Source organism: Monomorium pharaonis, chromosome 4 (genome assembly GCF_013373865.1).
Source record: "Monomorium pharaonis isolate MP-MQ-018 chromosome 4, ASM1337386v2, whole genome shotgun sequence".
In the NCBI taxonomy this organism is placed as follows: domain Eukaryota; kingdom Metazoa; phylum Arthropoda; class Insecta; order Hymenoptera; family Formicidae; genus Monomorium; species Monomorium pharaonis.
In genome coordinates this window covers 30145620-30173094 of record NC_050470.1, presented here as the reverse complement: position 1 = coordinate 30173094, position 27475 = coordinate 30145620, and the positions used below count along the sequence as shown (strand labels likewise).

The 27475-nt window shown below is 46.5% G+C and overlaps 2 protein-coding genes across 23 annotated transcripts in view; one reads left to right on the top strand and one right to left on the bottom strand.

Moving 5' to 3' along the window:
- The window catches only part of LOC114253910, an 85272-nt gene extending 78691 nt beyond the window's left edge, over positions 1 to 6581 (bottom strand). Inside the window, exons 1-2 of the mRNA XM_036286472.1 lie at positions 5264 to 6581; positions 4605 to 4691 (exon numbers count right to left, since the gene is read on the bottom strand). Coding sequence (XP_036142365.1) covers positions 4605 to 4691; positions 5264 to 5329 — 153 coding nt within the window. The 5' untranslated portion in view covers positions 5330 to 6581. The remainder of the gene's footprint in view (positions 1 to 4604; positions 4692 to 5263) is intronic.
- Positions 1 to 27475, top strand: part of LOC105832392 (broad-complex core protein) — a 69374-nt gene that overhangs the window by 7717 nt on the left and 34182 nt on the right. For 5 of the 22 annotated variants that reach the window (XM_036286462.1, XM_036286465.1, XM_036286467.1 and 2 more), the window contains exons 1-6: positions 8383 to 8707; positions 9083 to 9356; positions 14856 to 15057; positions 15299 to 15490; positions 16291 to 16879; positions 17516 to 17563. In XM_036286462.1, coding sequence (XP_036142355.1) covers positions 14872 to 15057; positions 15299 to 15490; positions 16291 to 16879; positions 17516 to 17563 — 1015 coding nt within the window. In that variant the 5' untranslated portion in view covers positions 8383 to 8707; positions 9083 to 9356; positions 14856 to 14871. The other 17 variants (XM_036286460.1, XM_036286463.1, XM_036286464.1 and 14 more) reach the window with 13 other exon arrangements.

The window sequence follows — 27475 nt, the reverse complement described above, 5'->3', positions numbered from 1 at the left end:
CGGGCGTGCGTGCGTGCGTGCGTGCGTGCGTTTATATTGCGTCGCTAGAATGTGTCCCGGGCGTATGAATTAGGCGGCCCCCAGAAATAGAGACTGTTGTAAAGGAAAAAAAAAAAAAGAAAAGAAGAACGAAAAAAGAGAACGCACGGCCCCGATTTCTTTCCGCAGCCGCCTTCGTCGAGGATCGCGCGAATCTTACCGTGCAATTGTCGATGGCGCTTTGCTATAGCGCTATGCTATATGATATTTCTTTCGCGGTCACCGCGATTGACGGCGCTCGACGATAACGCGATCGATGAGACGGAGAGATCGCGAAGAATCGCTGAAACTTCAATCGTCCGGAAATATCGATTTCTATTCTTCAATACTGCAAAATAGCTGCGTTTCGTTCGAAAGATTTGACCAAGGTCACGGTCCCGCGTTAAAAAATTGATTGAAAGCCATTTCGATGGAAACATGGAATGTTTTTTTTTTTTTTTCAATATTTCGAGCGAGGAAAAATAAGCGGATATAAAAAGCAATTGAGAGCTCTTTTTTTTCCTGCAGGCTCGCAATTTTTCATATATCGTGATATTAGGCATTTTTTTGCGCGTCCCATATCGGAAATTAATACGGCCAGTTAAAATAAGCGCACCCGAGGCTGTCATTGCGATGGCTCGATATCGATATTTTTTTTCGATAGCCAATAATTTCACTTTTACACGGTGAAAGCTTGTCTCTCTCAGACAAATATCCAGATTAGAAGATTGACCCTTTTTTTTTTTTCAAATTCCCACTATATTCTGTGTAATTGTGATCCCGCGGGATCCGTTTTATAGAATCGTTCATGTTACTTCGGAAGATGCAATTTATATTAAAAATCTGTGGTTTTCAAAGTCGAGCTTCCTTTTGTCTGGCGTCCTATTTTGGTTGGCACGTCAAAGCTCGACACACTCGCTTGAAACGTAGATTTTCGATCCTGTAACCGACATTGCGCGCAAATGACAGACGAGCCGCAAGATATGCTCGCAAGTGCGTAAATAAATTGCTACAGGTGCGTCTAGTTTCGCAAGAAAAATAAAATAAAGGAAAGAACAGTTTTCGATTGTACATCTGTCTCGAAGCGAAAAGAAATGTATCGCGGTGCAGAGGCGGCATCATCACGGTCGAGCAATCGTTGAAGAGCGCTCGTCTAAAAAAAATGCCAGCGGCGCATCCTCAATTCTTTACTATACGATCCGTTTTTAACCCGCCACGCAAACATGTGTATATCTACGTGTGTATGTACAAGTATACGCCTCATGTATATGTATCCCGCGATGCAAACTCGATGCGACCGACTGTCTGCGCTACAATTAAAAATATAGCCGCTGACCTGTTTTCCAGTATTTTTAAGCGCCGACGGAAATATTCGTGGATCATCGCGCCTCAATTAATCGCGCGGCAAAGTAGGTCGACCCGAGACGGCGGGGACGAGCAGAAGCGATTTCGGGGATCGATAATCGATAATCGATTGTTTCGTAGATCGGTTTTTCATCGCGATCTTCGGGATGCGTATTCCCGTATTCAAGATACGTATACCCGTCACGAGAAAGAAAAAAAAAACTAGAAAGAGGGACGTGTCCTTATTCACGCGTCCTTTCGAGATTTCACGTTTATCTGTTGCACGTTCGTTTTATGGACGCCTGGCGGAACCTGTTGGACCAGATGCATCCGAACGCAGTCGTTGCAGTCCTGCGTTCAAATCACCTCTCCGCACGATGATATACAAATTGCATTGACATAGCACAATTTTGCCGTGCAACTATGAAAACGGGAATTTCAGCGTTAATTTTTAATCTATTAAACGCGAAAATGCACGCCGCGTGTGATTTGCCGTAAAAAAAGTACGCTTACACGTTAAAAATAGTTTTTCTATAACTACCATGTTTGCATCGAGAGGCGGAGAATAATCGGAATAACCGAAATTAACGATCGAGGATAATCGAAAGAAAAGTTGATGGCGGCTTTTACGTCACGAATAGCTACTTAAGATAGTTAAGATATCGTTGTGATTTCGGCGGAGTTCGATTTTCGATTCATAAATGCAAAAAGTATATATTCCTCGTGACAATTCGGTCGCGTTTTGTCGTCGTGGGAATAAAAATAGAGAATGACTTTTGTAATTTCGGAATCCGAACTCGTCGACCAGCTACGCTGGTTTCCCATCCCGCTCGGTTGGAACGGCGGAATCGCAGTAGTACAAGATAGCGTAGGAATAGACGCGGGGCACTATAGCGGTGGCACTAGCCTCGTATGAAGTAGCGCGTATCTAGTATTGGCCAGACGGTAAAAGGTTCTTGACGCGAGCCCTTCTCCCGGCTGCGAAAGTGGCGTGCGAAAGGAAAGTAAAAATTCTCGCGCGAAGTAGGTTGCATCGTGGCACCAATGTCGACGCTTTTTTTTGCTCTAATCGGACAATCGATGCAAAAAGACTCGCTTGCATCTATTTAACCGCATGTACCGTGGCGTTATTTATATCTTTAATTGTATATCATTATAGGCAAAGTCAACTGACAAATTGTGATAAAGTCTTCGTAATTTTTCAAATACTAAGATCGAGAAGCTTTTATTTCCTCAGGAGCTTTGCATGATATTATCGTGTCATAATGGCATGCTGTAAAGTGACGATTATTTTAGAAGCTATTTTCAAGGATGATAATGTAAAGATTAATTGTGATGAAAAAAGTCACGATGTTAAGTTCTATAAAGTTTTCCCATTAACGATTATGCGTACATAATCGTAGACATTCTCGACTCGAGTTTGTATTAGATTCACTTTTCGATCGGAATTTTATTCTAAATTCTGTCTCGCCTGCGAAACAACGGCGAAAGAGATTCGACTTTATCGAAGTCAGAACGTCGTATATCGTCGCGACCAAAGTTTTTTTCACCTGATTCGTCGAAGCACTTCGGGCATTCCCACGTTTAGCGCTATGTCGGCCGGCCATGGCGAAGCGTACCGTTGAAGAGAAATAATTGGTTGTTTGGCTGTCGACGGATTAGCCCGCTTGAGGTCAACGGCCACCAAATGTTTGCGAGTGCAGGGGAAGAGGAAAGGGTACCGGTTCGCGAAGAGGGGACGATAGTGGCAGAAGGAGAAAGAGAGGTATAGAGGAGGAAAGAGAGAAAGAGAGGGGGAGGAGAGGGAGAGAGGAGACGAGGGTCTCAGTGAGGGCAGTCGGGCCGAGGCAAGTCAGGAACCAGAAAAGGATAGACGAAAGAATGGGGAAGGTACGTACGTATGTAGCGATCAAACGTATGCTGCCCCCATCGGATGTCTCACCTCCACCTTTTGTTACTTCGCGTGTGCAAAGTGCATTTGGGCGACCGGGCCTGCCGCGTCGCTTCCCTAAACGGCCCGATTTATCGCCGCGTACAGTTGCCGTCGATCGCCACGAATCCCGGAAAACGCCGGTCTTGCCGTTTGGTATAGGCGGCACTTTAACCGGCAGGTGCGTAGCGCTAACGATGTTTCCAAGGCTGCGTTCCGAAATTTACTGCCAGTACTGAGAAGCTATAGTGCGCGAACATGAACTATAGAACATTTAGTACTGGCAACGAATTTCGAAACGCAGCCCAAGCCATCGCATGGGGGAAAGAAGGAAACCATTTTGGACTTTGTGCCGCGTGGTACGTCGCGCTCATTAGCGCAATCCGCCGTCTATCGTAATTAAACGACGCCGTATGATTCTCGGAATAGCTTCTTTTTGCGTTTCATATCGAATGGGTGACCTAAAAATATTAATGACCGACGTTCACGATTAATTCTCAAGTCGACGATTGAGAACATGATCGTATATTTCTCTTTTTCGTCGAACATGAGAGAGAGAGAGAGAGAGAAAGAGAGAGGAGGAGAAGTATGCATATACATATACTTCTAACATAAATTTACTAGATTTCGGACAAGGCGCAGTTATTTGGATAACTTTAAAAGAGAAAAGGAGGTCATGCAAGAATAAGTTCCATTCTAAATGAAGAATACGCGACAGATTTTGTGCATAATAATTATAGTTGTTACTATTCCAAATATTATTCCAGTAATATCTTGTCACATTAAGTTCTTCTTTTTTTATACGATACGTAATAATTTTGAATGTTCCATTTTTCCTATTTTTTCACGACAGTTAAAAAAATTATTTCAAATTATTTTCCGTATATTGCGCGATTTCTCGTTCATTCGAAAACAATATAGTTGTGTTTTATTTCCTTCTTGAAGTAATCCACGTACATAACGTCATTAAGTAATAGTAACCAGACGGCAAGACGGTGGGGAATTCGTTCGCGTGTACGAAGGAGATGGGGGGGCTGCGTTCCGAAATTTACTGCCAATACTGAAAATCTAAAGTACACGTAACAAGGACTATAGATTTTCAATACTGGCAGTGAATTTCGGAACGCAGTCAGGGTGTTCAAGAAAAACCGACGATTACAACGTGGCGCAGACACTTCTGGTTGCAATTCAAGCATCCATTCGAATACGAACAATGCTACACTACAAAATGTTTCTTCTTAACTAATGTATTATATGGCAATGCGCCTGAATATATACGGACGGATTTTGACTTTATGAAAAAATAACATACCGAAATCGTTGGGTAATATTTTCCTTGACTTTCTAGTAACATCAGTCCTGTTCTTCCGAGACCAGCGACACGTTCCACTCGTCGACTCTGTAAATTCACAAATTGGATAAGAATTGAAGAATCAATTTGAAGAAAAGTGTATACAAGAAAAAGAAAATGTGTGTTATAGGATTCTATTTTCTGCGTTCGCGTAAGACACGTTCGTCGAAATTAATTACACAGTTATACATATTGTGCGCGTGTAAATTTACGAATCGTTACATACGTATGTATGTATGCATGTATGCGTGTGTGCGTGTGTGCATATTGACTTTCGACAAACATCCTTGAGAATCTGCTAAATCTGTTAGGAGCGTTCATTAAAATCAATTACGCGCGGTTGTAAATCTCTGCCGTGATTGTGTTCTTCAGTACTCGCCTCACGAATCCGTGAGATATTCTGCATTTAACGCAACTCCCGTATTCGGTGAGGATTTATTACGTCACGTAAGATCAAGGATTACCAGTTCCGCACCATTCACGCACATTCTTCGCTCTCTCTCCCTCTCTCTCTCTCTCTTTCTCTCTCTCTCGCACAAACATACACACATACACAAAACACGTGATATACACGCGTAAATACTCCATCTCTCTCTTTCTCCTTCTCGTGATGTGGTCACCTCTGCTTTTGGACACCTGCTGCTTCTCGTTGGTACAGACGCGAGTCTGCAAGCGAGGCGCAGCATCACGTGATCGGACTAGTCGTTCTATGTATACATGCGAAACCGTCGAATGCGTATACGGAAGGCTAGTGAAAGTAAGTCCCGCCGTTTCTGCCACGTCCTCTGCATACGCTTCGTTTCTCGTACCACGTCGTCGGGGATAATGTTACGACCCTGGAGAGTCTGCCGTTCCTAATATATGCGATTTGATGTTCGCCCGCTAAAATCGAATCTTATTAAACGGGTCGACGATTTTTGCATCGGTCTACGCGCCGAAATAGCTCGTAGGGCGAAACGAGGACAAGTTAAATTCTTCCCGTGAAACTCGTTTTGGTCAAATCTGCGTATAAATATTTTGTTGCGAAAACGTACATATAGATGTAGCCAAACTTGGAGTTGTAACTCTCGCGAGTGTGTTCTCGTACGTTGCTTTGAGATACGACGGCTAATCGTTAACACGATTTAATTTAAACATAGCAGTTGTCATAAATTATGTAATTCACAGTGAAGAATTAATACTTTTATTGATTGAAACTGCTATTCTTCCCGAATCATTCAGTTTCTCTCGAAATAAGATTTTCGCGACTTATGCAATTTGCCTCCTCCTCGACGATTGCCTCATTTAGGCTCGAAATTTTCCAACGCGTGCTGTAATGAATTACTGTAACAGTCGCCCCTTGCGATTTTTTGTCCTCGCAATCGCGCGAGGATATATGCCGCTCGGAATGCGCTGCAGGCATTTACGCAAATCTGCGACCACGTGCAGGATCACGGGGAGAGAGAGAGAGAGAGAGAGAGAGAGAGAGAGATGTAGAGGAGAGAAGGTCGATAGGTAACGCGCGGGAAAAGAGAGGAAAAAAAGTGCAGATATAAAAGAGACGGAGGGAAAAGCGCGATGGAAAAAGAGTGGCGGCGAGGAAAGTCGCGAGCGTTCGTACGCAATCTAGTCCAAGCATAGGTGCCACAGCCCTCACAGCCTGGGCTCCTAGGAATCCAATCAATAAATATTACAATGGAACCCCTAGAGAAGTAGGGGCGCACAGTATATCCTCCTCACTCGCCTCCTCCACCTCCAACCCCTCCATCTCTCTCTCTACCGCGCCTCATCCTCCTCTCCCGCCGTCATATTCCTCCTCCTGCTAGTCTCGCTAGTCGGAGGAAAAAGGATCTGTCCTACGTCGCGCTACTCTCGCAGTCGCTTCATTCCTCGTACACTCGTACACTCGCCTCGTCCTCGACCACGTCCGCGAAACTTCGTCTCCCACCCCGTCGTCGTCCGGTACCCCCCGGCCACCCTATTCAACCCCCCCGCGTACCGTCGCCGCCTCCGCCGCCAACCCGCCGCGTGCCGGCCCCGCGCTCCCCCCCCCCTCCCCCTCCCCGCGCGACTCTTTCTCGCTCTCTATCCGCCTTTTTCTCATCCTCCCGAAGCCCGCCACCAGCCACCACCCGCCCCTTGACGGGCCCTCGAGCCCACCACCGTTTACATTTTACTTTTCTAGTAGCGAATTAAAACCGCGTTCATGCGCAGCCCGTGGAAGGGCGTAATGATTTTTTGAGGGGCGAATCGAGTGGGGTCGCCTACGGTGGTGCACGGCTCGGGGCAGAAAGAGAGAGAAGGAGGGAGGGGAGGGGGAGGGGGGTAATAGCTCTGGGTGCTACTGTCGAGTTTAGCAGGAGCAGGATGGTGCGCGTGCCGCGGCAAGGATACGTCGTACTCTCGCTCGCGCATCCGCGAGCGAGCGAGTCAACGCGTTTTTGCTTCGTTAATGTTAACGAATGAGGGGTACATAATTATCGGGGAAAACGGCGGAGCGGATCCCGTTTATCGATCTCAGTCGAAACATGCAGGAACCATTTTACGGTTTCGTTCGCTCTTGTCGCGGGGAGCAGCCGGAGCATCCGGCCCGGTCGCGTTTCGAGACGCGAATCTTCACCGCTTCACCGTAAATCAAAACCGAAGATCGATCTTGTTGAAGCAGCGTGCGCGAAATTCGAAGGGTGCCGTGAAACTTTGTCCGATCTTCAACGAACGGTTCTACTTCTGGCGTAAAATTAAATCTCGATGCATTGAGAGAAACGATTCTTTTGCGAGCGATTCTTTTGAGGAAAGAGGGCTGTTTCCCCCCCCCCTCTCTCTCTCTCTCTCTCTCTCTCTCTCTCTCTCTCTCGCAGCACGTCCAACATTTTTACAGCTCTCGCAACCGGACTCGGCTCGCGCGCATTTTCGTCTCATGAACTGATTACGGCGGGGTAGAGCGCGCCGGCGGAGAGAGAACGAGAGAGAGAGAGAGAGAGAGATAGAGCGTGGCAGAGGGAAGAGACCAAGATTGCGGGGTACACGGGGAGTGAAACAGCCGCCGCGGCCGCAAGCATCAACCTCTCCCACCATGGCGCCCGTGGTGGCCGGCTCTCTCGTTCTCGCGCGCCTTCAGCTCTCACGCTCTCTCTCTCTGCGTACGCACTATTTTTTAGTCCGCACTTATTACGACAGATGTCTCATGCTCCGATAAAGAATAACGGCGGGCAAAGCGGGAGCCTTCCCCCCGCATGCTAGTCCTAACCAGGCTCGGGAACAGCAGCCCGTACTTGGTGCTTCGTCGGCTCGTGGTGTCACTGTAACGCGCCGGTTTACGTTACGCACGTCTCTTTCTCTCTCTCTCTCTCTTTCTCTCTTTTTCTCCTTTTTTTCTTCCGGCTCCTCCTCGTTCCCTCTCTGTTTCCCTCTCTCATTCTTTCCTTTTCTGTCTCTCTCTCTCCTCTCTCTCTCTCTCTCTCTATCTCTTTCCATCTTTCTCTGTTTCTCCCTCGCTCCTTCCTTTTTCCCCCTTTTTTTCGTTTTCGATTTGCCACCACGCTTCATCTCGCTTTTAAACTCTCGGGCCAGTCATTGCCGTCATCGCGAATCGGCAGCTGCTCCCCGCGTGCGATGCCACGACAGTGATTATGCCTATCGTGCCCTCGTCGTCGATCCGACCTCGAACTTGTACCGGGGATCGTTGTTTCAGTCACGGGGTGTAAGAACGGACGGTGCGCTCTTTCCTTCGCCGATTGGAGCTGGCACACACGTGGTAGGTACGTTCATCGCGCTCCGGACGTCCACCCGTGCCGTCGATCGTTATCGTTTCGTCTCGCGGTCACATTTCATATTTCGCGGTCGAAACACGGCGGGCGGAAGAGAACGAGACGGAGGGAGAGAGAAAGAGGGGGAGAGAGAGAGAGGGAGAGAGAGAAAGGATCCCTCGTTGTCGCTCGCTTTCGGTCATTCGAGTCTCGCGTGTTCTTCTTCCTGCGAGAGTACTAAGATTTTCGAACGGTGCGCTCCTCCTCCAGGGAACCGAGGCAGCCGGATGAGATTTCGCTTTTCGACGATCGCGGCAACGTGTGCATTTACGAGTGCGGGTATGTTCGCGCGCGCGTACGTTGTGCATGTGTGATGGGAAGGAAGAGAGAGAGAGAGAGAGAGAGAGAGAGAGAGAGAGAGTCTGTGAGTGAGAAAGAAAAAGCAGTGTTCTCTCGCACACGAACCGCGCACGTTGAGTGCATCGCGCGAGCGAGAGGGAGGGTGGATGCATGCGTACGCACATGTGCACGGTGTGCAACCATCACCGCCAGTAATGAGGGGGTAAATCGGTTCGGACGCGCGCCACTCTATCTCTCTCTTTCTTCCCCCCTCCCTCTCTTTCTCACTATCCCTCTCTCTTTCTCTCTCTCTCTCTCTCTCCTTCAAGCAAGATCCTTACAGTACACGCAGCGAAAGAAACGGATGGTTTTCAGACAAACGGCGATAACGAGGGCACCGCCGGTCGGGATTCAGTCAATTGGTACCGCGCGTCGTCGTCGTCGTCGTCGTCGGTGAACGATGATATTTAACTGCGAGCCGCGTGCCACACAGTGACAGCCGCGTTGGAGGAAAGGGAAGACCGGAAGGCCGTCAGACCGCAGACGTCGTACCAGAAGTCGGAGGATGGTGGTGGTTTGAAATCGGCGAGACGACACCGGGAAGGCGACGCACGTGAGAGCGACTCTCTGACAGACCCCCCCACACAAGGTAATTAACTCCGGGACTCCGCGCTCGAGCGCGTGTCGCTCTAGAGTAAATCTCGCCTCGTTAGAGCCGCGTCCGCGGTTTACGCTAACGACAGCGCCACGCGTTACGGGGGGATACATTAGAGGTAATCGGCCTTATTCGGATTTCTTGCCTCGCCAGCCATCCAATTACGTTAGCTCACCGCGATTTTTCATACTCGGTTTTATTATTATTTTTTTTTTGCTAATTTTTATTCACCTCTCGAGGAATCGCGCGGCAATCCATTTCTCCTACTTTCCTCGCGCTAATTGGACGTCGGAGTGAATTTTTTTTCTCCCCCCCCCCCCCCCGAGTGAAATTTTAATCCCAAAGTCGTATAAAAAAATGATCGTGGAGCGAGCCGAGATCCGTTTCAGATTTACACTCTCGGGTGTCATTCAGAGATGGAAAGAGAGCATTTTTGACACGGAAATGATTATTTGTATTTATGCGTGTCACTACGTTACGCGTGGAGAAGGTACGCTTTTTTTTTTATACCTGCAGCGCGGAAAAATGTATGCATTATGCCGGATTTGATCCCTGAATTAATGTTGGAGCTTTCACGTCACGGCTGACGCACGATCGAAGTACGATCTCCAATCGATAAGGAGGTCAAGTAACGTTATGTCTTTCCGGTGATGTTTCGCGTTACTGTAACTCTAACAAGATTGTCGCGGGACATCGGCGACATTACTTGACGCAAATTTAGACTCGAGTGTTAGAAACGCGTTCTACCCCGTTTCCGTTCGTCGGCGGCGGAAACGCGGCGGACGCGATTAGCATAACAAAAGCCCGATTCTCTCCGGCTCCGGAAAAAAAAAAAAAAGAAAAAAAAACTGGCCGAAATTATTGCCCACTGATATTCTAATCCGCGGTGCCGTGCATTCGCGCGTACATACATATCGTTCGTTAGTCGCCAGACCGTTGCCGATTCATTACGCGAACATAAGGAACGGATTAAGTCGCGCCTCGTCTTTCTCTCCGTCTCTTTCTTTTCTCTCCTTCTTTCGTTCCGCGTGTCCACGCCACGTTCGACGCACACCTTTTCGTCTTATCGTCGGCGGCGTCGGGCTCGCGGAACCTGTCATCGCTCACACACGTCGCGCTATTTTTCATTTCTCGTTTCTCCCTTCCTCCCCCTCGCGCCCCGGCACCTCCGCGCATCACCGGCTCTCTTTCTCGTCTCTTCTAAGCGTATATTATTGATTAGAAGATGTATCCCAGGAGTACATGAAAAAGTCGCTCCTCCTCTCGAAGGAAGAAGAGGAGGAGGAGGAGGAGGAGGAGGAGGAGGAGGAGGAGGAGGAGGAGGAAGACGACCGAGCCGCGTGTCGTTGAATCGCGCCGATCTCTTTCTCTCCCTTTCGCGCGCGTTTCTTATTCCTCTCCCCTTAGGTACTTGTTCTCCCCGCTCGCCCCCGGTTTCTCTCCCTCTCGTGACTTCTTCCTTCCTTCTCTCCGCTTCCTCCCTCTCGCGCGCGCGGCGTACGCGCCCGTTCTTCGGCGGCGACGGCGACGGCGGCGGCGGCGGCGGCGACGGCGGTGGCGACGATCGCCGGCTTTTCGTACATTTTCGTGCGACCTCGCGCGCGCGGCGTACCGGCCCGACGTGAAGGGCGAGGCGCGGGGGGGAGGCGCGGCGCCTTCTCCGCGACGGAGTCGCACAGTCGTGACGTGACGTTTTAGGGGTTGGTCGGTTCGCTCGCACACGGCATGCGACGGGGAAGGAGCCTGCTGCGGTGACTGCTCGCTCGCGGCGCCCCCAGTCAAGGTGCAGAGGATTCCGCGCGCGTCGTCGTCGCCGTCGCCACTGCCACTCTTTTCGCCTTCTTGTTCTTCGCGCGATCTTTCCTTGTGACCCGGACGATAGTCGTCGTCGTCGTCGTCGTCATCGTAGTCGTCCTCGTCCTCGTCGTTGTCACGCGGATGAAACGCGCGGATCTCGCGCGCGCGACAAGCGCGAAAGTCGCGGCGTGCTCGATCCTGCCCGCGCTCGATCATCTCTCTCTCGTTTCCCCCTGCGTCCCGCCCCTGTCTCCGCCTATCTTTCTCTCTCTCTCTCTCTTTCTCTCTCCGTCCTACACGCGCGCGCCGCGCCGCGCCGTCCTCGTTCGATCGCGATCACTTTCGGTGTGGCCGACAGTTCGGGCGGCGGCGACGGCGTGGGGGCGGCGGTGGTGGTTGGTGATGCGCGCGATGAGAGGGAGCGGAGGGGTAGGAGGATGATCCACGCGCAGGAAGGAAGGAACGACGAAATCGTTTAGTATTTATTTGAAAGTGTATTTATCCTCGCGCCCTCGTTCGCTCGCTCGCTCGCGAACCCTCCATTTTTTTTCTTCTTTTTTCGGCGGGATTCACTTCCGAGAACCTTCTTCCCGCTCACGCGGGTGTCACGGCGAGATCGCAATTCGATCTCTCGATCGCTCGAGCTACTCGCGGCAAATTCACGACGTAACGAAAGGGGAACCACCTTCGAGTGAATTCGTGAATGATTTTTTTTCCGTCGCGAGTGTCAAGTGTATGCTTTTTTTTTTGCTCTGGGAATAAACACACGCGAGCTCGCACTTACTCACGCAGTCACGCATTCACACACTCACGCACGACGCACGCGGGCGGACAGGCGGGCGGGCAGGCAGCGTCGCCCCGTCCTCGTCCTCGTCGTTGTCGTCGTGTGTTCGCGGTTCGGTTCATTGTTTCGGTCATTAGCTTACGCGACATGACGGCCGATAGGTGTTCCCTCGCGATAACGCGTTCGCACTCGGCAAACTGTGATTCGCGTTGCCGGCCGAGCGTGCCTTAGAAACTGTACACACTGTATCGTGCGAGAATTCTACCTGGCCGTGTATGTGTGTTAGTAGTGAAGGTACCGTACCCCGAGATCGATTCATCCGGGATCGATCCATCGATCGCGCGTGTCGAACGTGTGTGCACCCCTTTCCACCTCCCTCCTCCTCTTTCTCTTTCTCGCTCGCCGGCGCGTTTCGGCGACATGCAAATTTCCAAAACTCGGATCTGTGATTCCCCCGCTAACGGTCGGTTATGCGCGCGAAATTGTGTGCAAATAGTACAACGGCGATAGTTGCTCGCCGGCAATAAAGCGCGCGGCGCGCGAGATAGCGAGACTCGTCGACTTTTTTTTTGCCGAGCCACGCGAGGCGGCGAGCCCGACGATTTTTTTTGTCTGTTATCAAACAATGTTCGGTGGCGAAGTTATCTCACGGATTCGTCACACGTAAATTTAGCAGAACGCGATAGCGGGTGTCTAGAAACGAGATATATAGAGAGAGAGAGAGAAAGAAAGAGAGAAACGGGTCCTTTACGTTGGTTTAAAGGGAAGGAGAGATACACATGTGAATAAGAATGTCTGGCCATCTGAAATTAGCTGCGTTCTGAGATTTCTGTACTCACTACTTACATAGTATCGAAGTAGTGACTATAGAAATTTCGGAAGGCAACTAACTTCTCTATCACAATATGATGCATGTAAGTATTTTATATAAAAATCGGAACGCAGCTAACTTCAGATGGCCAAGCATTCTTGTTCGCGTGTGTACAAGCATTTCCCGTTTGCTGGCCGCGAAGGTCTTTCGTCTTTGTCCCACCTCACTTTCCTCGGTTTTTTTTTTTTCGTCACCGCGCAACGGGAAAAAATGCGAGATTGGAAACAATTGAAATTCACGGAGTTGTCGATATCGGCGTGGCACGATATCCGGTAGTGCGGTATAAACGGATTTGTGAATCTGTTATGCAGATTTTGTTATTTTCGTTAAAACGACAAAACGACGCAACTGCGATGGTTATCATTGGTTCCAATTTCGCTAAATGCACATTTCGTCGAACGTCTCTCTCTCTCTCTCTCTCTCTCTCTTTCCTTTGTCTTTTTCTCTCTCTTTCTCATTCTTTCTCTGTCTCTCCCAACGCGCGCTCGTAACGAGTTCTGTAAATTTGTTTTAAGATCTCTTCTTTTTCTTTTTATCATTACGCTAAGATAACACTATCAGCGCACATTTAGTGCTCTCTCGCTTTTATAAGTAGCGGGGAATTATTTAATCAACGTGCTGAATTGGCTCCAGCTTGACGACCCAATTTCCCCGTATGGCAAAACGGCGAGTTGCACACGGTGTCTCTTAGATTTTATTCCTGTGATGCCCGCACCTTCTCTCTCTCTCTCTCTCTCTCTCTCTCTCTCTCTCTCTCTCTCTCTCTCTCTCTGCGCAATTGAGCAAATAAATGCGTGTCTCTCTCGCGCCGCGGTAAGTTTATCTATGCTATTCTTTTCATTTCTTCTGCGGAATTTCGTTATGTCACCGAAGCGCCACCGCCTCTGATTAACGCGTCTTTCGCTGGATAGTATTCGGGATTATGCATCTGATATGCGAACCAGCAAGCGGAGGAAACCGTGAAAACGAAACTCTCCATTTGTATCGTGTCTTTTTGTCGTTTGTGTAATTAATCGTTACGTTTCTTGCGCAACTCTTTTCCTTTATTTCGCAAGATCGACTTTCGATCCAGAGAACTTTGTGCAATAAATTGACTTGCGAAGAATTGAGCGCCGGTCGGAAGTTACTTTTTTACCGCCGTTGGTAATTTAAGCTACGCAGAAAAAATTCAATATCAAATTTTCTCGTCATCGTAACGTAGTGACGCAAGCCGTTGAAACGAGTCGATATCATAAAGTCATATTTTAAAAAGCATGCGTTACGAGAATAAATTCTCATGTGCTCTAATCGCTCTGCGTTACTTTTTTTTCCTTTAAAACTTTCCAACGCGCGTACGTTCTCTCTCTCTCTCTCTCTTTTTTCATAGTCGACCTCTCCGACTTATCGGGTATACACGCATGCAATTGCGATTTGCTATCGGTGTAGCTATCGAATGTGTGCACACGTTGCAATTATGTTTTCGAATGTCGAAATTGACTTATCTAAAATTATCAGCTGGCGAGCTTATCGCGCTAGGACGGATCGTAGCCGAAAACTTTAATTACGCGCGCGCGTAAGTTAGTTTTAAGCATTAGCTTTAAGTATTAGGGTCTGCGTACAACAGAGAAATATTAGATGTTAGGAATTAGAATTTTAGAATCTGAGGTTTCCTCATGAACACTACAGATGAACAAGTTTTTGTCTTGTACTTATTCATTATGTGTTAATGTACATTGAGAGAACTGATTGTAAATTTTAGATGTTAAAATTCTAATTCCTATTTCAAATATCAAATATTTCTCCATTGTGCTTCAGTTTTAAGCGGCGAATATTCACTCCTGTCATTGTAGATTAACTTTAATCTCAGTTTGTGCTCGCTCTCTTTATCTTTCACTGTATTCTTAGAACTAGAAAGAGAGAAAAGAGCGAGGTGAACCGAGATTAATTAATCTACATTGGTGGAACGAAACAGAAATCGATCGGGCGTCGCGTTAGACCCTAAGTGACAGTTGTGTCGTTGTTCAGCAACCGGTGGTAGCAAGGCGTTGCTTTTTAATTGCAGGTGAATAGACACAACGATGGTAGATACACAACATTTTTGCCTGCGATGGAACAATTACCAGAGCAGCATAACCTCGGCGTTTGAAAACCTCCGGGACGATGAGGACTTCGTGGACGTGACGCTGGCCTGCGACGGCAAGAGCCTGAAAGCGCATCGCGTCGTACTCTCCGCCTGTAGCCCGTACTTCAGAGAATTGCTCAAGGTAAGACTATCACTTCCCTCTTGCTCACTTTCTCTCTCTCTCTCTTTTTCTCTCTCGCTCGCCGAGGCGAATGTCCGCGGGTCAACCGTCGTCCCGTGTCTCACGACTCACCGTATGAGACTCGGAACGGGCGAGAGCGTAAACCGGGGAATCAATTTACAAGAAAGTCTTACAAGAAAAACAAACAGAAAAAAGTCAATCCCGCTAATGATTATGCGCAATAAACGTTGCACCGTTTCAGAGCACGCCGTGCAAGCACCCAGTGATAGTGCTGCAGGATGTAGCGTTCAGCGACTTGCATGCCTTAGTGGAGTTTATTTATCACGGCGAGGTGAACGTGCATCAGCGTTCGCTCAGTAGTTTTCTGAAGACGGCGGAGGTCCTCAGGGTATCGGGCCTCACGCAACAAGCCGACCAGACCGACCGAGATGAGGTATGTCTTTCTCTCTCTTTTTCTTTTCCTTCGCCCCCCCCCCCCCTTCTTCTTCCCTCGGCCGCGCAATTATACGGGGAGGGCCCGAAAGCGGGGTAATTCCGGCGAATTTCGGACTCCGATGCTGCAGGCACGTGAGAACGTTGCCCGCGTTGCGCGTTTACGAGTGACAATGGCGGTGCAACAGCTGGCGTAAGATTTTATCCTCGTTCCCTTTTCTCGAGCGTGTCTACGGCACGTTCGAAAATTGAGCGCATCGCAATTACGTACGGTTTCAAAGTTTTGATAAAGGCGCACATTTAAACGCGTACGAGCGTGCGACACACACACACACACGCGCGCGCGCTTATTTGGCCACGTAACATATAATATCTCTCGAAAGCTGAAGTATACATCCCGCTCGCGTTATCGCCAATAGACGTTACTTTGGCGCGCGTTATCTCGATACGGAGCGCGCGTCTATCTTGATTCCAAATCGTAATTGTCATAGGTCAAGCAAACAAAGATAAAGTGGCTCGCTCAATAAAATCGAAAATCAAATATCCACCCGTAAATGCAAAGTATCGAATATCGATACGGGGTGGCCGTCGCGACATACGCGAGAGAGACGGCTCTTCAATTTGCACGCCGCACATCCGGCCAAACTATCATTTTCGGCCGCGGTGGCCGATTTATCGATCGATTAAACGAGAAATCCAGCTCGCGACGCAGTCCCAGTAATTACGCGAGTAGGAGTGGCGCACGCCTAGTCCGTATAATTAATGCTACTGTTGCCGTTCCGTTTTTCTTTTTGCTTCCAGCTGTCGCATGTCCGCGCGTTGGCGGCCGGCGGCAATCACCTGCCGTTCCACGACAAGTCGGAGGAGAGCTTTCCCCGCGGCGGCGGTTCGCCTACGCCCGTGACCCCGACGCCGACCACGGTGCAGCAACTGCTGCGCCGTGCCCAGATACGTCGTAACGAGAGACGTACCCCGGACCCGCACGACGAGTCGGCGAAGAGACCGCGGGTGCCGTCGCCGCCGCTCAACAACAACGACGCTACGCCCACGGACTTCTCGATGGTCAAGAACAACCACCTGTCGACGAAGGTGGAGGGCAACGGGGTGCACGACGAGAACAGCCTCGTCGAGGACAATATAAAGTGCGAGCCGTTGGAGCTGACCGGCGGCAACGGCGGCGGCAACGCCGGCAACAACGAGGACTCGTCGGACTCCGGGGCCGCGGCCTCGGACCGGCCGCCCGCGTCCGCGAGCAGCAACGAGCACGAGCCGGAGCCGGAGCACACGTCCGCGCAGAACTTCCTGCCCGAGAGCAAGCTCTTCACCTCGACGCCCGGCAGCTTCAACTTCAGTATGGCGGCGCTCACCACCGATCACACGCCGTTGTCAGGTACGTCCGGAGACGCCGAGCCCCGCGCCGGGCCTGTACGCACAGACCAATTCGCGGCCCCCTCCTTTCGAGGGGCCGCGCCAACCCCTTCACCCTTAAGTGCAAGCTTTCTTTTGTTTTCTCAATGTTTTTTTGCTCCGAGATAGTTCTTGTGGAGAAAAAAAGATAAATCTAGACTGTAGTTGCGTTATTATGTGTATGTCTTTATTTTCTGCACCTAAGGGTTGAACGTACGCGATTTTGATCGTCGCTCCACATCGCGCTATTTCTCGCGTTTGTACAGTTAGAAGTCACAGTTGGAATCGACCCGATTAATCGCTGCTAACACGCCTGAGTTGTTTCGTTTGGCATTTTAAGAAAGACACTTTGGTTGGCTTCCGCTTGAAAATTTTGATTAGTTGACTTTTGTTCGATCACGTATCGTCCGCGCGACTGAAGTCCTTTTGGCTTTTTGGCGTAGCATCCGCTTTCGCGGTGATCACGTTTTCCGTTCGTTCGCACCACCCCCTCGTTTCTCCGCGCCACGCGGAGTTGCTTTTTTTTTTCTTTAATTGCGAAATTGCGTACAGGCCGTTATTGAGTTTCCGCGCGCGATGGCAGTGCCGTTGCTACGTGTGACGATAGTGAAATTTCCAGGGTTGGGCCACGGCTTGCAGACACCGGACCTAGCGGGCACTTCGCAAGGTAAGGGACTTGAATCTTCCTTTTTTTTTTAGCTCTCTGCCCTTTTGAAATCATTAGAATTGCTTGAGAAATCGAGGTAATCGATATTCACGCTCCCGCTAGATACATATATATATGTGGCACTCACGTTATCACACGCGGCCGTAGAAACGTGCGTTCAATGTGCGTTCTTTTGATTTTTTTAAGGGCACTCTGCGCTACTTTATTATTCTTCCACTGACAGTCGATACATCGCGGCAGATACCTCGCTCGTACGCGATGTAACGGTTCGCTCTAATAAAAAATAACTAAGGACTTGTGCAGTTATATCAAACCAACTAACAAATCACAAATTACGAGAATGAAAATGTTTACTGGTTGCGGTGAAAGAGCACTACTATCTGCTTGAAGGATTATTAAATCTCTTCTAATTGGCATGCGTTCCAAAATCATCGATATCATCATTACTTATTACGGCACCATTTACGAATCGCCTATACATTTTGCATTTATCATAAAAATCATGTGTACTATAGAGATACGCTCGGGCTCGGTAACCGTAATCTTACGAGCCGAGCTCGAAAAGTGTAACGATCGAAATTTCGCGAGACAATCGTCGTTGACCGTTCTTGCAAAATTCAGGAACACACACGGGGCATTCGCTCGCCGACTGTAACTCACGCTCGTTTGAATTACGAATCGCAATTGAATTCATTATCACGGTTTATCTAGATTCTGCATAAGAGATGAATCTACACGTTTCACAAGTCATATTTATCTAAGTTAAGTTATATTTATTTATCGAAAACGAATACGTTGCGCTCGATGAGCTAAATATATCTACTTGGCGGATATTATATATAAAAAACAATTAGCATTTATTCTTGTAAATTTTCATACGTCATACAAATGCAGATGTATAATTTCGATTTATCTATTTATGCTTCGAATCAACACGGGTAACATATCCTTGGAGAAATAAAAATTTTAAATACTATTCAGACACAGAAAATTTGTAGATAATATAAGGTCAAAAGTTACGACTAATTAAGGATATATCAGTTATAATTATTGATGCGTACATTGTTTTTATCATTTTGTTATTACGTAATATTTTTTAACATCTAATTTTTAATTGCGTCTAATCGTAAAGTATTAAGTAATTCATTCCGAAAGATTTCTCTTCCATTTTGTATGGCGCCAACTAATTTTTTCCCTTTCGAGTTTGTTTTTCGAAACGAAGAGCGTGGTTACGTGGGCGGAGCGGGCCTTCGGCTAACGGCAATTTTATCGACTCGCGCGAAAAATTCACGCTGGCCGCAGCAGATACATTCGCTCGAACATCGAACCGCCGTTATATTAATATCGGCGATGTACACGCGAACGCAATTGGCGTTAAAAGAAATGGAATGAAGAGTGCAGCAGAGTTTGGCATCACTGTGCAATACATTTGTGGCGCGCCGCGAGACCGTTACCCCCATCGTACCCGCGCGCATTTGTGCGCGATACTCCCTCCCGAGAGAGGGTGCATCGCCGAGGGAAGGCCTAAGAGAACCGGGGGGCCAACGACGCGCCCTTTGGCGCGTTTGCGTATCGCATTCGCCGGTTTTCCGATCGGGCATCGAACGATTAGCAATCGATGCTTTGTGCGTCGTTGACATAAGTGTTGCCCGATTTCCCGATAATCGATCGTCGACGTGCTTGTGTATCGCTCGATTGAACGGGTCCGGCTGCGTGTCGTTGGGCTGCGTTGTTAACACTGTTAACCCGCGCGTTAACATTTTGCAATAGAATCAATATACGCGCGGCATGACGACGCCGACATACGGCGCCGTGACGCGTATGTATAGGTTACAGGTATACAATGAGAGAAAGAAAGGGACAAGAAAGAGAAAGGACAAGAGAACGCAATATTATTGCGATCGATAAGTCGCCGGAAATTGTGTCTCGGTTTCCGGAGTTCTCGCCGAGGAATCTCTCACGTGCGTACGCGCGTGATACGTCGCGATGAAAGAGGATGTGATAGGTCCAGTCATTTATTTTTTGCCTTCTACAAAACCTGTAAAACATGCAAACTCTTGACAAACGCAATTACCCGTGACGGTCTATTTGAACGGAAGGTGGAAAAAGACGCGGGGAGAATTAGGATGTCGAGTTATGGCGTTGCTGGTTGCTTTAACTGAAACTGTTATACACGGGACACGGGAGTGCCGATGGCGACGACGTATCAAAGAGTCATCGCGCTACGTGCGCCGGGAGACAGAGAGGGAAAGAGAGAAAGAGAGAGAGAGAGGGCTTGGGCGGCTGTCTATGTCGACGTAATGGCGCGCGATTACATCGCTCAAGTTGATACAGAGACTCGCCCTCCCCCGCTAACGATAATGGCGAATAATTACGGAAACGAAGAATGGTGTACTTGGGCGTGCGTGACCTTCCACAAGCGAATTTCGGCAGTCGCCGTCGCCGCCGCGTATTGAATGCGCGCGCGCTCGCGTCTAACAATGTGCGCGTCGAGTAGACGTTCACGAGGAAAAGAAAAAGAAACACGTACAATCAATCGCGCGCGCGCGCGCGCGCGTACGTATGTATGCGTATGTGCGCGTTTTGACGGCTTCAGCCGAGAGTCTCAGTTGGCAAGAATGTCGAGTCGGCAGTCGTCATCGGCCGCGGAGAACATGACAGGCTTTGGCTGACGCATTTTTTTCGATTGCGCATATATCTTTTCGCTAGTATCCTTGGGAAGGGGAGGAGGGAGGGGGTGGAGGAGGGCGGGAGAGAAAACTTTGACAAATGTGCGACAATCAGCCGGATCGTTTGGTTGGTTGGTTGGTCGGTCGATCGGTCGGTTGTGCAAATTCAGGTGCGGCCCCGCATTGTCGATTAATATTTGAACGGCTGGGCTTATACTAGGTTAGTACTGAAAAAGTTTATCGTCAGGGAACGCGGAGAGCGAGGAAAGAGAGAAAGGGGACGGGTGGGAGAGGAGGAAGGAGGGCGGAGAGCGGAGAATTGGGGACCGCGTTCGATAAGGCTGCAGATGTTATCCGCGAAATTCAAGGTCTCTCTATCTCCAACGAGAGAGAGAAAGAGAGAGAGAGAGAGAGAGAACGAACGTGGCCAACTAAACATTGGCCTAACTAAAAATACGACGACCTTGGTACGCCACTCACGTTCCCGCCACTCACTCTCCGCGAATCATTAGATACATTAAATTATATCTCGCCGGTTCGCGCGCCGACGGAAAAAGGCAATCGCCGCGGCTCTGATAGGCTTCTTTCTCTCTTTTTTTTTTCCCCCTTAGCTAGTTTCGGCGAAGAAGAAAGTCTTGCGACACAGAGCGCACGGCGTTTGCTTATGGCCGGTCGATTTTACGCGATGCCTCTCATCGAGAGAGATTAGCCTTGCGATCTCGGCGTCTCGTCGGGCGCATCTCCTAAAGATTCTCTAAAGATTCTCTAAAGATTCAAGAATTTATTAATGTCGCTTACGAAGGAACATTACACTGAGAAAAAAATGTGTGATATTTGTGACTATAATTGCATGATAAAATAATTATAGTTAATGGTAATAATAATAATCATATGCTTATAGTAAATGCTTATGATTGTTTTATAGTACAACTATATAAAAATCTCCATTTTGTTTATGACAATCATAAGTTGCATCAATATTCTGATTATGAGAACTTTAATATAATTTAAACAAACTAAGATTTATATTGTTGAACAACTATAAAAATATGATTGGATCCAAAAATGACTATAAATTATAATGATTTATAGTTACTGCAACTTTTTTTCTCTCTCGGTGTAATGCCTTTGCTGCAATAAGCATACGAGGAAACAGCATTCGAAAAATGTATATGTATTGTATGATTTTGGTCGGAGTTCTCCAAAATGTTGCGACATTGACGTCAAAGATATTCGATAAATTGTTTGCCGTTATTTACAACTCGGCGTGTTCTAATCCTACTATTTGTCATCGTCGGTCGGCTGCAATCATTTCGCGTTCTCTGTCGAAACGATTTAACGGATTAAATGTTTGTAGATAAGCTAGTTGACTATTCTTCAGAACTGATGTCACTTTGGTATGACGATGTATGATGTTCGTCGTCAATGTTCAACATGACGACCGTTGCTAAATAAATATTAATTATTGACTGCATCTTAGGAATGTATAATGTGTGTCATAAAGCTCAAAGTATTACCAAAAATTTTACACAGATTGTTCTATTATTACGTTTAATCTGTGTAAAATCCGTGTAAAAATTGAATATGATTCTCTTATTGATTTAAAAATTCTTTTTTATTTGCTCTTGATTCATAAGTAAAATCGTGTTTTGTAATATTTATTTCTAAATTTGATGAAAAAAAAGCATTACGAATTGAGTTCAATTTTTTTATATATATTAATAAAACTTTAGTAAATATTTGTGTAAAAATTTGTTTGGCTCTATTTATTCGTTTAAAAGTTATTTACCTGAAACTACAATAAAATGTGATCATTTTCGCTGCATAAGTCAAATTTTTTATTATTTTAACCGGTTTCAAAACACGATCACAATTCTTTGTTGTGACGAGAAAAAATTAAAGTTAAGGAACCTTTAGTTATTTCGATACCTTTTAGTTAATAATGTAATGCCGAAACAATTTTTAAAAACAAAGCAAAAGATAGGGTAACTCCGATATTTATACGCCACAGAAAAAAAAATGAAAAGAAAGAACAATTTACACGCAATCTGTTATATTAGTATTGCGCTGTAATTTCAAATTTTTTATTAATATTATAACGAATCATAGTGAATTGAATCAATTTATCAACCTAGTAAGTAGTGCGAGTAAATAAGTATTATGACCTATAAATTAATTGCAAGGAAAAGGCTTAATAATTACTCCACGATACATAAGTGTAGAAAGAAGGTAAAGGATGGAATATAGCAAAATTCAAATACTCGTATACTTTTTTATGCTAATTTTTTTAATACTAATTCTTGTATACTTTATTTAGCTTGATATCTCTTGTATATCACACCTGTTTGAGATATACGGCATATCTTTATGTATTATAAACATATGCACGGGATTTATGTCGCAGTTTATGTCGCTCTGTGATGATTGAGAGGCAACACACTATGCCTGCGCACACAAAGTGCACGTATCTGGACTCTACTGCTGAGTATCTGCACGTAACCTCTTTAATATTGCGTTATTATCACTTGACATATATATTTATCATTTTTATGTTAAAATTTGTAAACACATTTTATAATTTATAATATCGTTTTACGTATTATTTATAAGTATTATTTGTAAATTATCTACGCGCCGTATATTTCACACATGAATGGTCGTATATTTTACCTCTATAGATTGTATGACAAAAATGCACGTGTTTCTCAAAGTTTTTTTTTTCAAATACAAGAAAATAATTATTTTATATTTCTCATCTTTTTTGTAATAGTAAATAATATACAATTTTTATTGATATATTTTGTTTTCCTTAAAAATAGTACTTGATACATTAAGTTTCCATTAGGTGCGACATAGTTACCGAAGTTACCCTAATGCTGTGATCTTGGCATTGCTTCAAAAGCTAAACACGCGATATTTACGACGACCTCAGTTCCTCGTCGATACCACTTACTTGCTCTCGTGCAATGTCGTGAATCATACGTTGCTTTTTTTTCGTCTTATATTCAAGTCTACAAGACTCGAGACTAAATATTCGAGAATCAGATTTCTAGGATTGAGAACCCTCTTCGTAGATTCGACGACCCTTTTCTTTTCGTCGACTCATTGCGTGTTTCATTGGGCAAGTAATCGCCGACGTAACCGCAAGATCAGTCCCGAGTCAAACTAAAGTCTCTTTGTCTCCCGGTTTGCAGCTATTACGAGTTTGGTAGTAACAAGTAAAGATTTCGAGATAAAATTACGCGACACTTTTACATTTTATGTCATTTTATTCAATTTCCGGCTATATTTGCAAAATTCAAAATAACAGAGAATCTCTCTTATTTCCTAATATTTCTCTTTCATTTATCTAAATCTCTCCAACATAATTCTGACATGTCATGATGTTTGACATGATATTTTGTACGAATGTTAAACGGCAGTATAATTTGCACACGTTTGGAATGAAAAGTAAAATATATACATTAACTTCCAAAATAGTGAAGTTTGCGTTCAAGGGGCGTGACTAAAAAATCAGTTGTAAAATCCCGGGAATAAGGAGCGGGGGCATCGAATTCGTGTGTGCATTCTTTTGTTCGAGTCCCTCTTGGAACTGCGCGTATTCTCGTCCTCCCCGCGAATACTCAATTTACTCGTCTCGAAAGTGCACTTAAATCGACGCACCGCGTTATTGAACTCGCGCGCTCCGATTATTTCCCTTCTTTTCGGCCGTTCTCTCGTAGAGAGGCACAGATAGGTGGTAATCTGTCGCAAAGTTTAGCGCGGCATAAAAATATCGATTGCGAGGTTGAATTCGAAGCGCGGTTTATCTTACTGCGGTTGTGTATCAGCAGGCGTGGCAAAGTCCCGATGCACCGCGACATCGGTTACTAAACAAATATTTGTTCTAGCTTTTTAGCACCGCATAGAGAAGGAAAGAGAGGAGAGACAGAGAATGAGAAAGGGAAGAAGGAATGTTCGCGTACCTTTCTTTTTTTTGCAGATAGAATCTCGATGCCCTTTGTCAACAATCTTAAAACGTTCTCTTTCGCACTTTTGGGTGCACTTTTGTCATTTTCGGCGTGTCAGCTCTAAGCGATGTATAATGGAAGCGCATATATTAACAAGGTGAATCACCGCTTCTTTGGGAGCACTGTGGTAGATCATATCAGCTATTGTATACGAGTTATTCAAAAGACTTTTCGGCGATAGACCTAGGCTGCGTTCCGATATGCACTGCCAGTACTGAAAATCTATAGTTCACGTCACATACACTATAGAATTTCAGTACTGGCAGTAAATATCGGAACGCAGCCCTAATCTTTTGGGTTGGAGACTTGGAATTCGTTTTTAACATGATTTCGTCGTCAGTTTCATTAATCTTGTTCCTAGTTGTTCTCCAGGATTTCGCATAGAATATACACGCGAACATTTCGCTGGATCCCATACGTGTTGCATACCCCAGTGAGAAATAGTACATCGAATCAACATTGATTCGACATCGAAATCATCATTGATGTCGAATTCATTATCGTTTCTCGCTGGGACGTAGAGGCACCGGCTTTTCCTCTCTTGTTCTCGTTTTATCCTTTCTCGCGATCGCTCGTACGATGCATACGCCGTTTAACCTCCAATACGAGGAGGAATTTCCGTTGCGTAACGTAAACCCGAAAGTCACGAAGAGAGAGAGAGAGGAGAGGTAACCCGAAGCCGGGCATGTCGCCATCTACCGAGGCCGCGAATAAATGGCACGCGAAATTTTGTCAACTTCTGTCGGGATAACACGAATCTCTCGTCCTGCCAATCTGTTTACTCGACACCCCGCGACTGCCTCCTCTCTCTTTTTCTCTAATATACCTCGTTCTTTTTTCCGCACTATTCCTCCTCTCCTCCCCCTTTATCCTCCATTCCGTCCGACCACAGTCGCTTCGTTGCTGTTTCGGTAGTTGCGATTGCCAATGCTGATGCACAGTGGCTCTCATTTTTTTTTCCACACCCGCCCATAAATTTCGCCGTGCGTAAAGGCCTTCGCGCACTAAATAACATAAGATGCATATGCATAGCATAAGAACGCTGGAGCCAATGAGCATCTTATGTACACCAATATGGGGATTTTATGCTAGGAGCTGATTGGTTCAATGGTCTTATGTTATGCATATGCAGTTTATGTCGTTTCGCGTATGAGAGCCCTAACACGTGCGTTACGTGTGATAAAAAGACAGTTAATTGTTTTTTTAGGGGGATTTTTAACACCGGAAGGGACCGCGCTTAAGTATCGTGACGGAAGCTATATACATCGAAAATTGATAATAACGGGCATTCTTGCGCGACTTGGTCACAAATGACTTACAAGCGATGCGCTATTGTTTGCGTATCATGCATAATTAATGCTGACAACTGTTTCACGGAGCACATGACGCGCAAAGTTCAACATCTTAAATTAGACTTTCGCATGAAAAAAATCGCCACACATGAAGAATTCAATTCAAGTTCCGATTTCTGTTCATTGTCTATAAGTTTTGATCGATACGTGTTATCAAATAATTGAGTTATCACCCGGGTTTCCGTTCTTCATGTTCCAGATATTAAAAAAAAACTACGCGTGTAAGAAACGTCCAAAAATTTCAAAAATGTTCCGCGTTTATTTCTAAATCCCGACAAATTTTTAACGTTATTGAGATCTTCGATATTATACGTGTTGTTCATACACGAGGTTCATAGTTTGTCGCGAGATTTCGAACTTAAATAATCCGGAAGAGAATCGCGCTGCTCGCGACAAGTCCGTTCTACATTGTTGCGACTTGCGACACCCAATGACTGTCGAGTTTTAACTGGAAACTAGGCGCGCTCATTGGGTGTCGCAAGTCGCAACTCGCGACTTGTGATTTAATGTGGAACGGGCTATACGCCGACGTTGCGATCTCAGGATTGCGTTCTGTGCTTCCTCGCTGATGTTCCTCGCGAGTTTTTCCGGTTCACGTGACCACGTCGGGACGACGTCGGGGCGGCAGCGTGCGGACGAGAGCCCGAATCAGGGAACCCCTGCCGCGCGGTATTAACGGTACGTATTCTCGGATGGACGCGCGGCGCCCGCCAAGGCCAAACGAAAGTTTGCTCCGAACCAAATCTGACGGAATTTTTTATCTGTAGTACGTACTTATCGGGGACGCCCAGGTCTAGCTGCTTGTTTTCGCCCGCGCTATTATCGATGATGAACTTGAGGTGACCTCGAAAACTGCGCAACAGTGGGCATCAGCGTGGCGGCGAAGGAGAGGGGGGGAGACAGAGAACGCGACAAGTCGGCGGAGGGAATTCGAGAGACGAGCAGTTAGAGAAATGGCGAGGCGATTCAGTGAGGAGGTCAAGAAAGAGAGAGATAGAGTGAGAAACGAAGAGAGGAAAGGGGTGCAGAAGGCACGACGCGATTGCACTTTCGCTCTGTGTATCATTGGGTGCTAAGGCCCGCGATCTTCCGAACGAATCTTCCAAACAAAGCTCTTCCCTTTTCCTCGTAGGTTTTAGAGCACCACATCGATCACGAATTAATCGCGATACGGAAAGAACAACGTCATGTTCAATAGTACGACGGAGATATCGTGGTAAAGGAGATGCCGATGAAATCGCGCGCGGCACTTGCGATTAAGACTACATAGAGAGAAGACTTTCCTTGATGTTATCGGCGATTATCTATTCGGATAAGCGCGCGTTTCCTTTATCTGAGATTCTCGCGAGGATATACTTACTGGGAATATAATGCGAGCGATACAATCTGTTTATACGTCGCGGGTTACGATGACCTTTCTCCTCGCGTCGCTAAAATATCGCAGTATCTAGTTGTTGAAAATGAAATAACCGAAATCCCCCGATCGGAGGGAATAAAGAAACGACGTTAAAGTCGCTTAATGGTGAACGTTGACGTAATATAATTGTAATTCTAGCCTTTCCGTAGTATCTACCGACTATCTACACATAAACATTATCGTTTCTATCGAAACCTAACCGTATTGTACTTATCGTTGAAAAATACTCCAATATCGCTAGTATCCGACTGACCTCCGCGTGTGCTCGATCACGCGTGCATTATTACTGAAATGATAGAATTTAATGAGACGTTTACATAACCGAACGCACCTTAAATCGTATACTTTTCGAAATCTCTCTACTCTCTTTCTCTCTCTCCCTCTCTTTTTCGTATAATCTTGAGAAGATTAGCGCAGGAGAGGCGGAGAGCAAGAAGTGCAACTGGCTTATATCACGAGCCGCT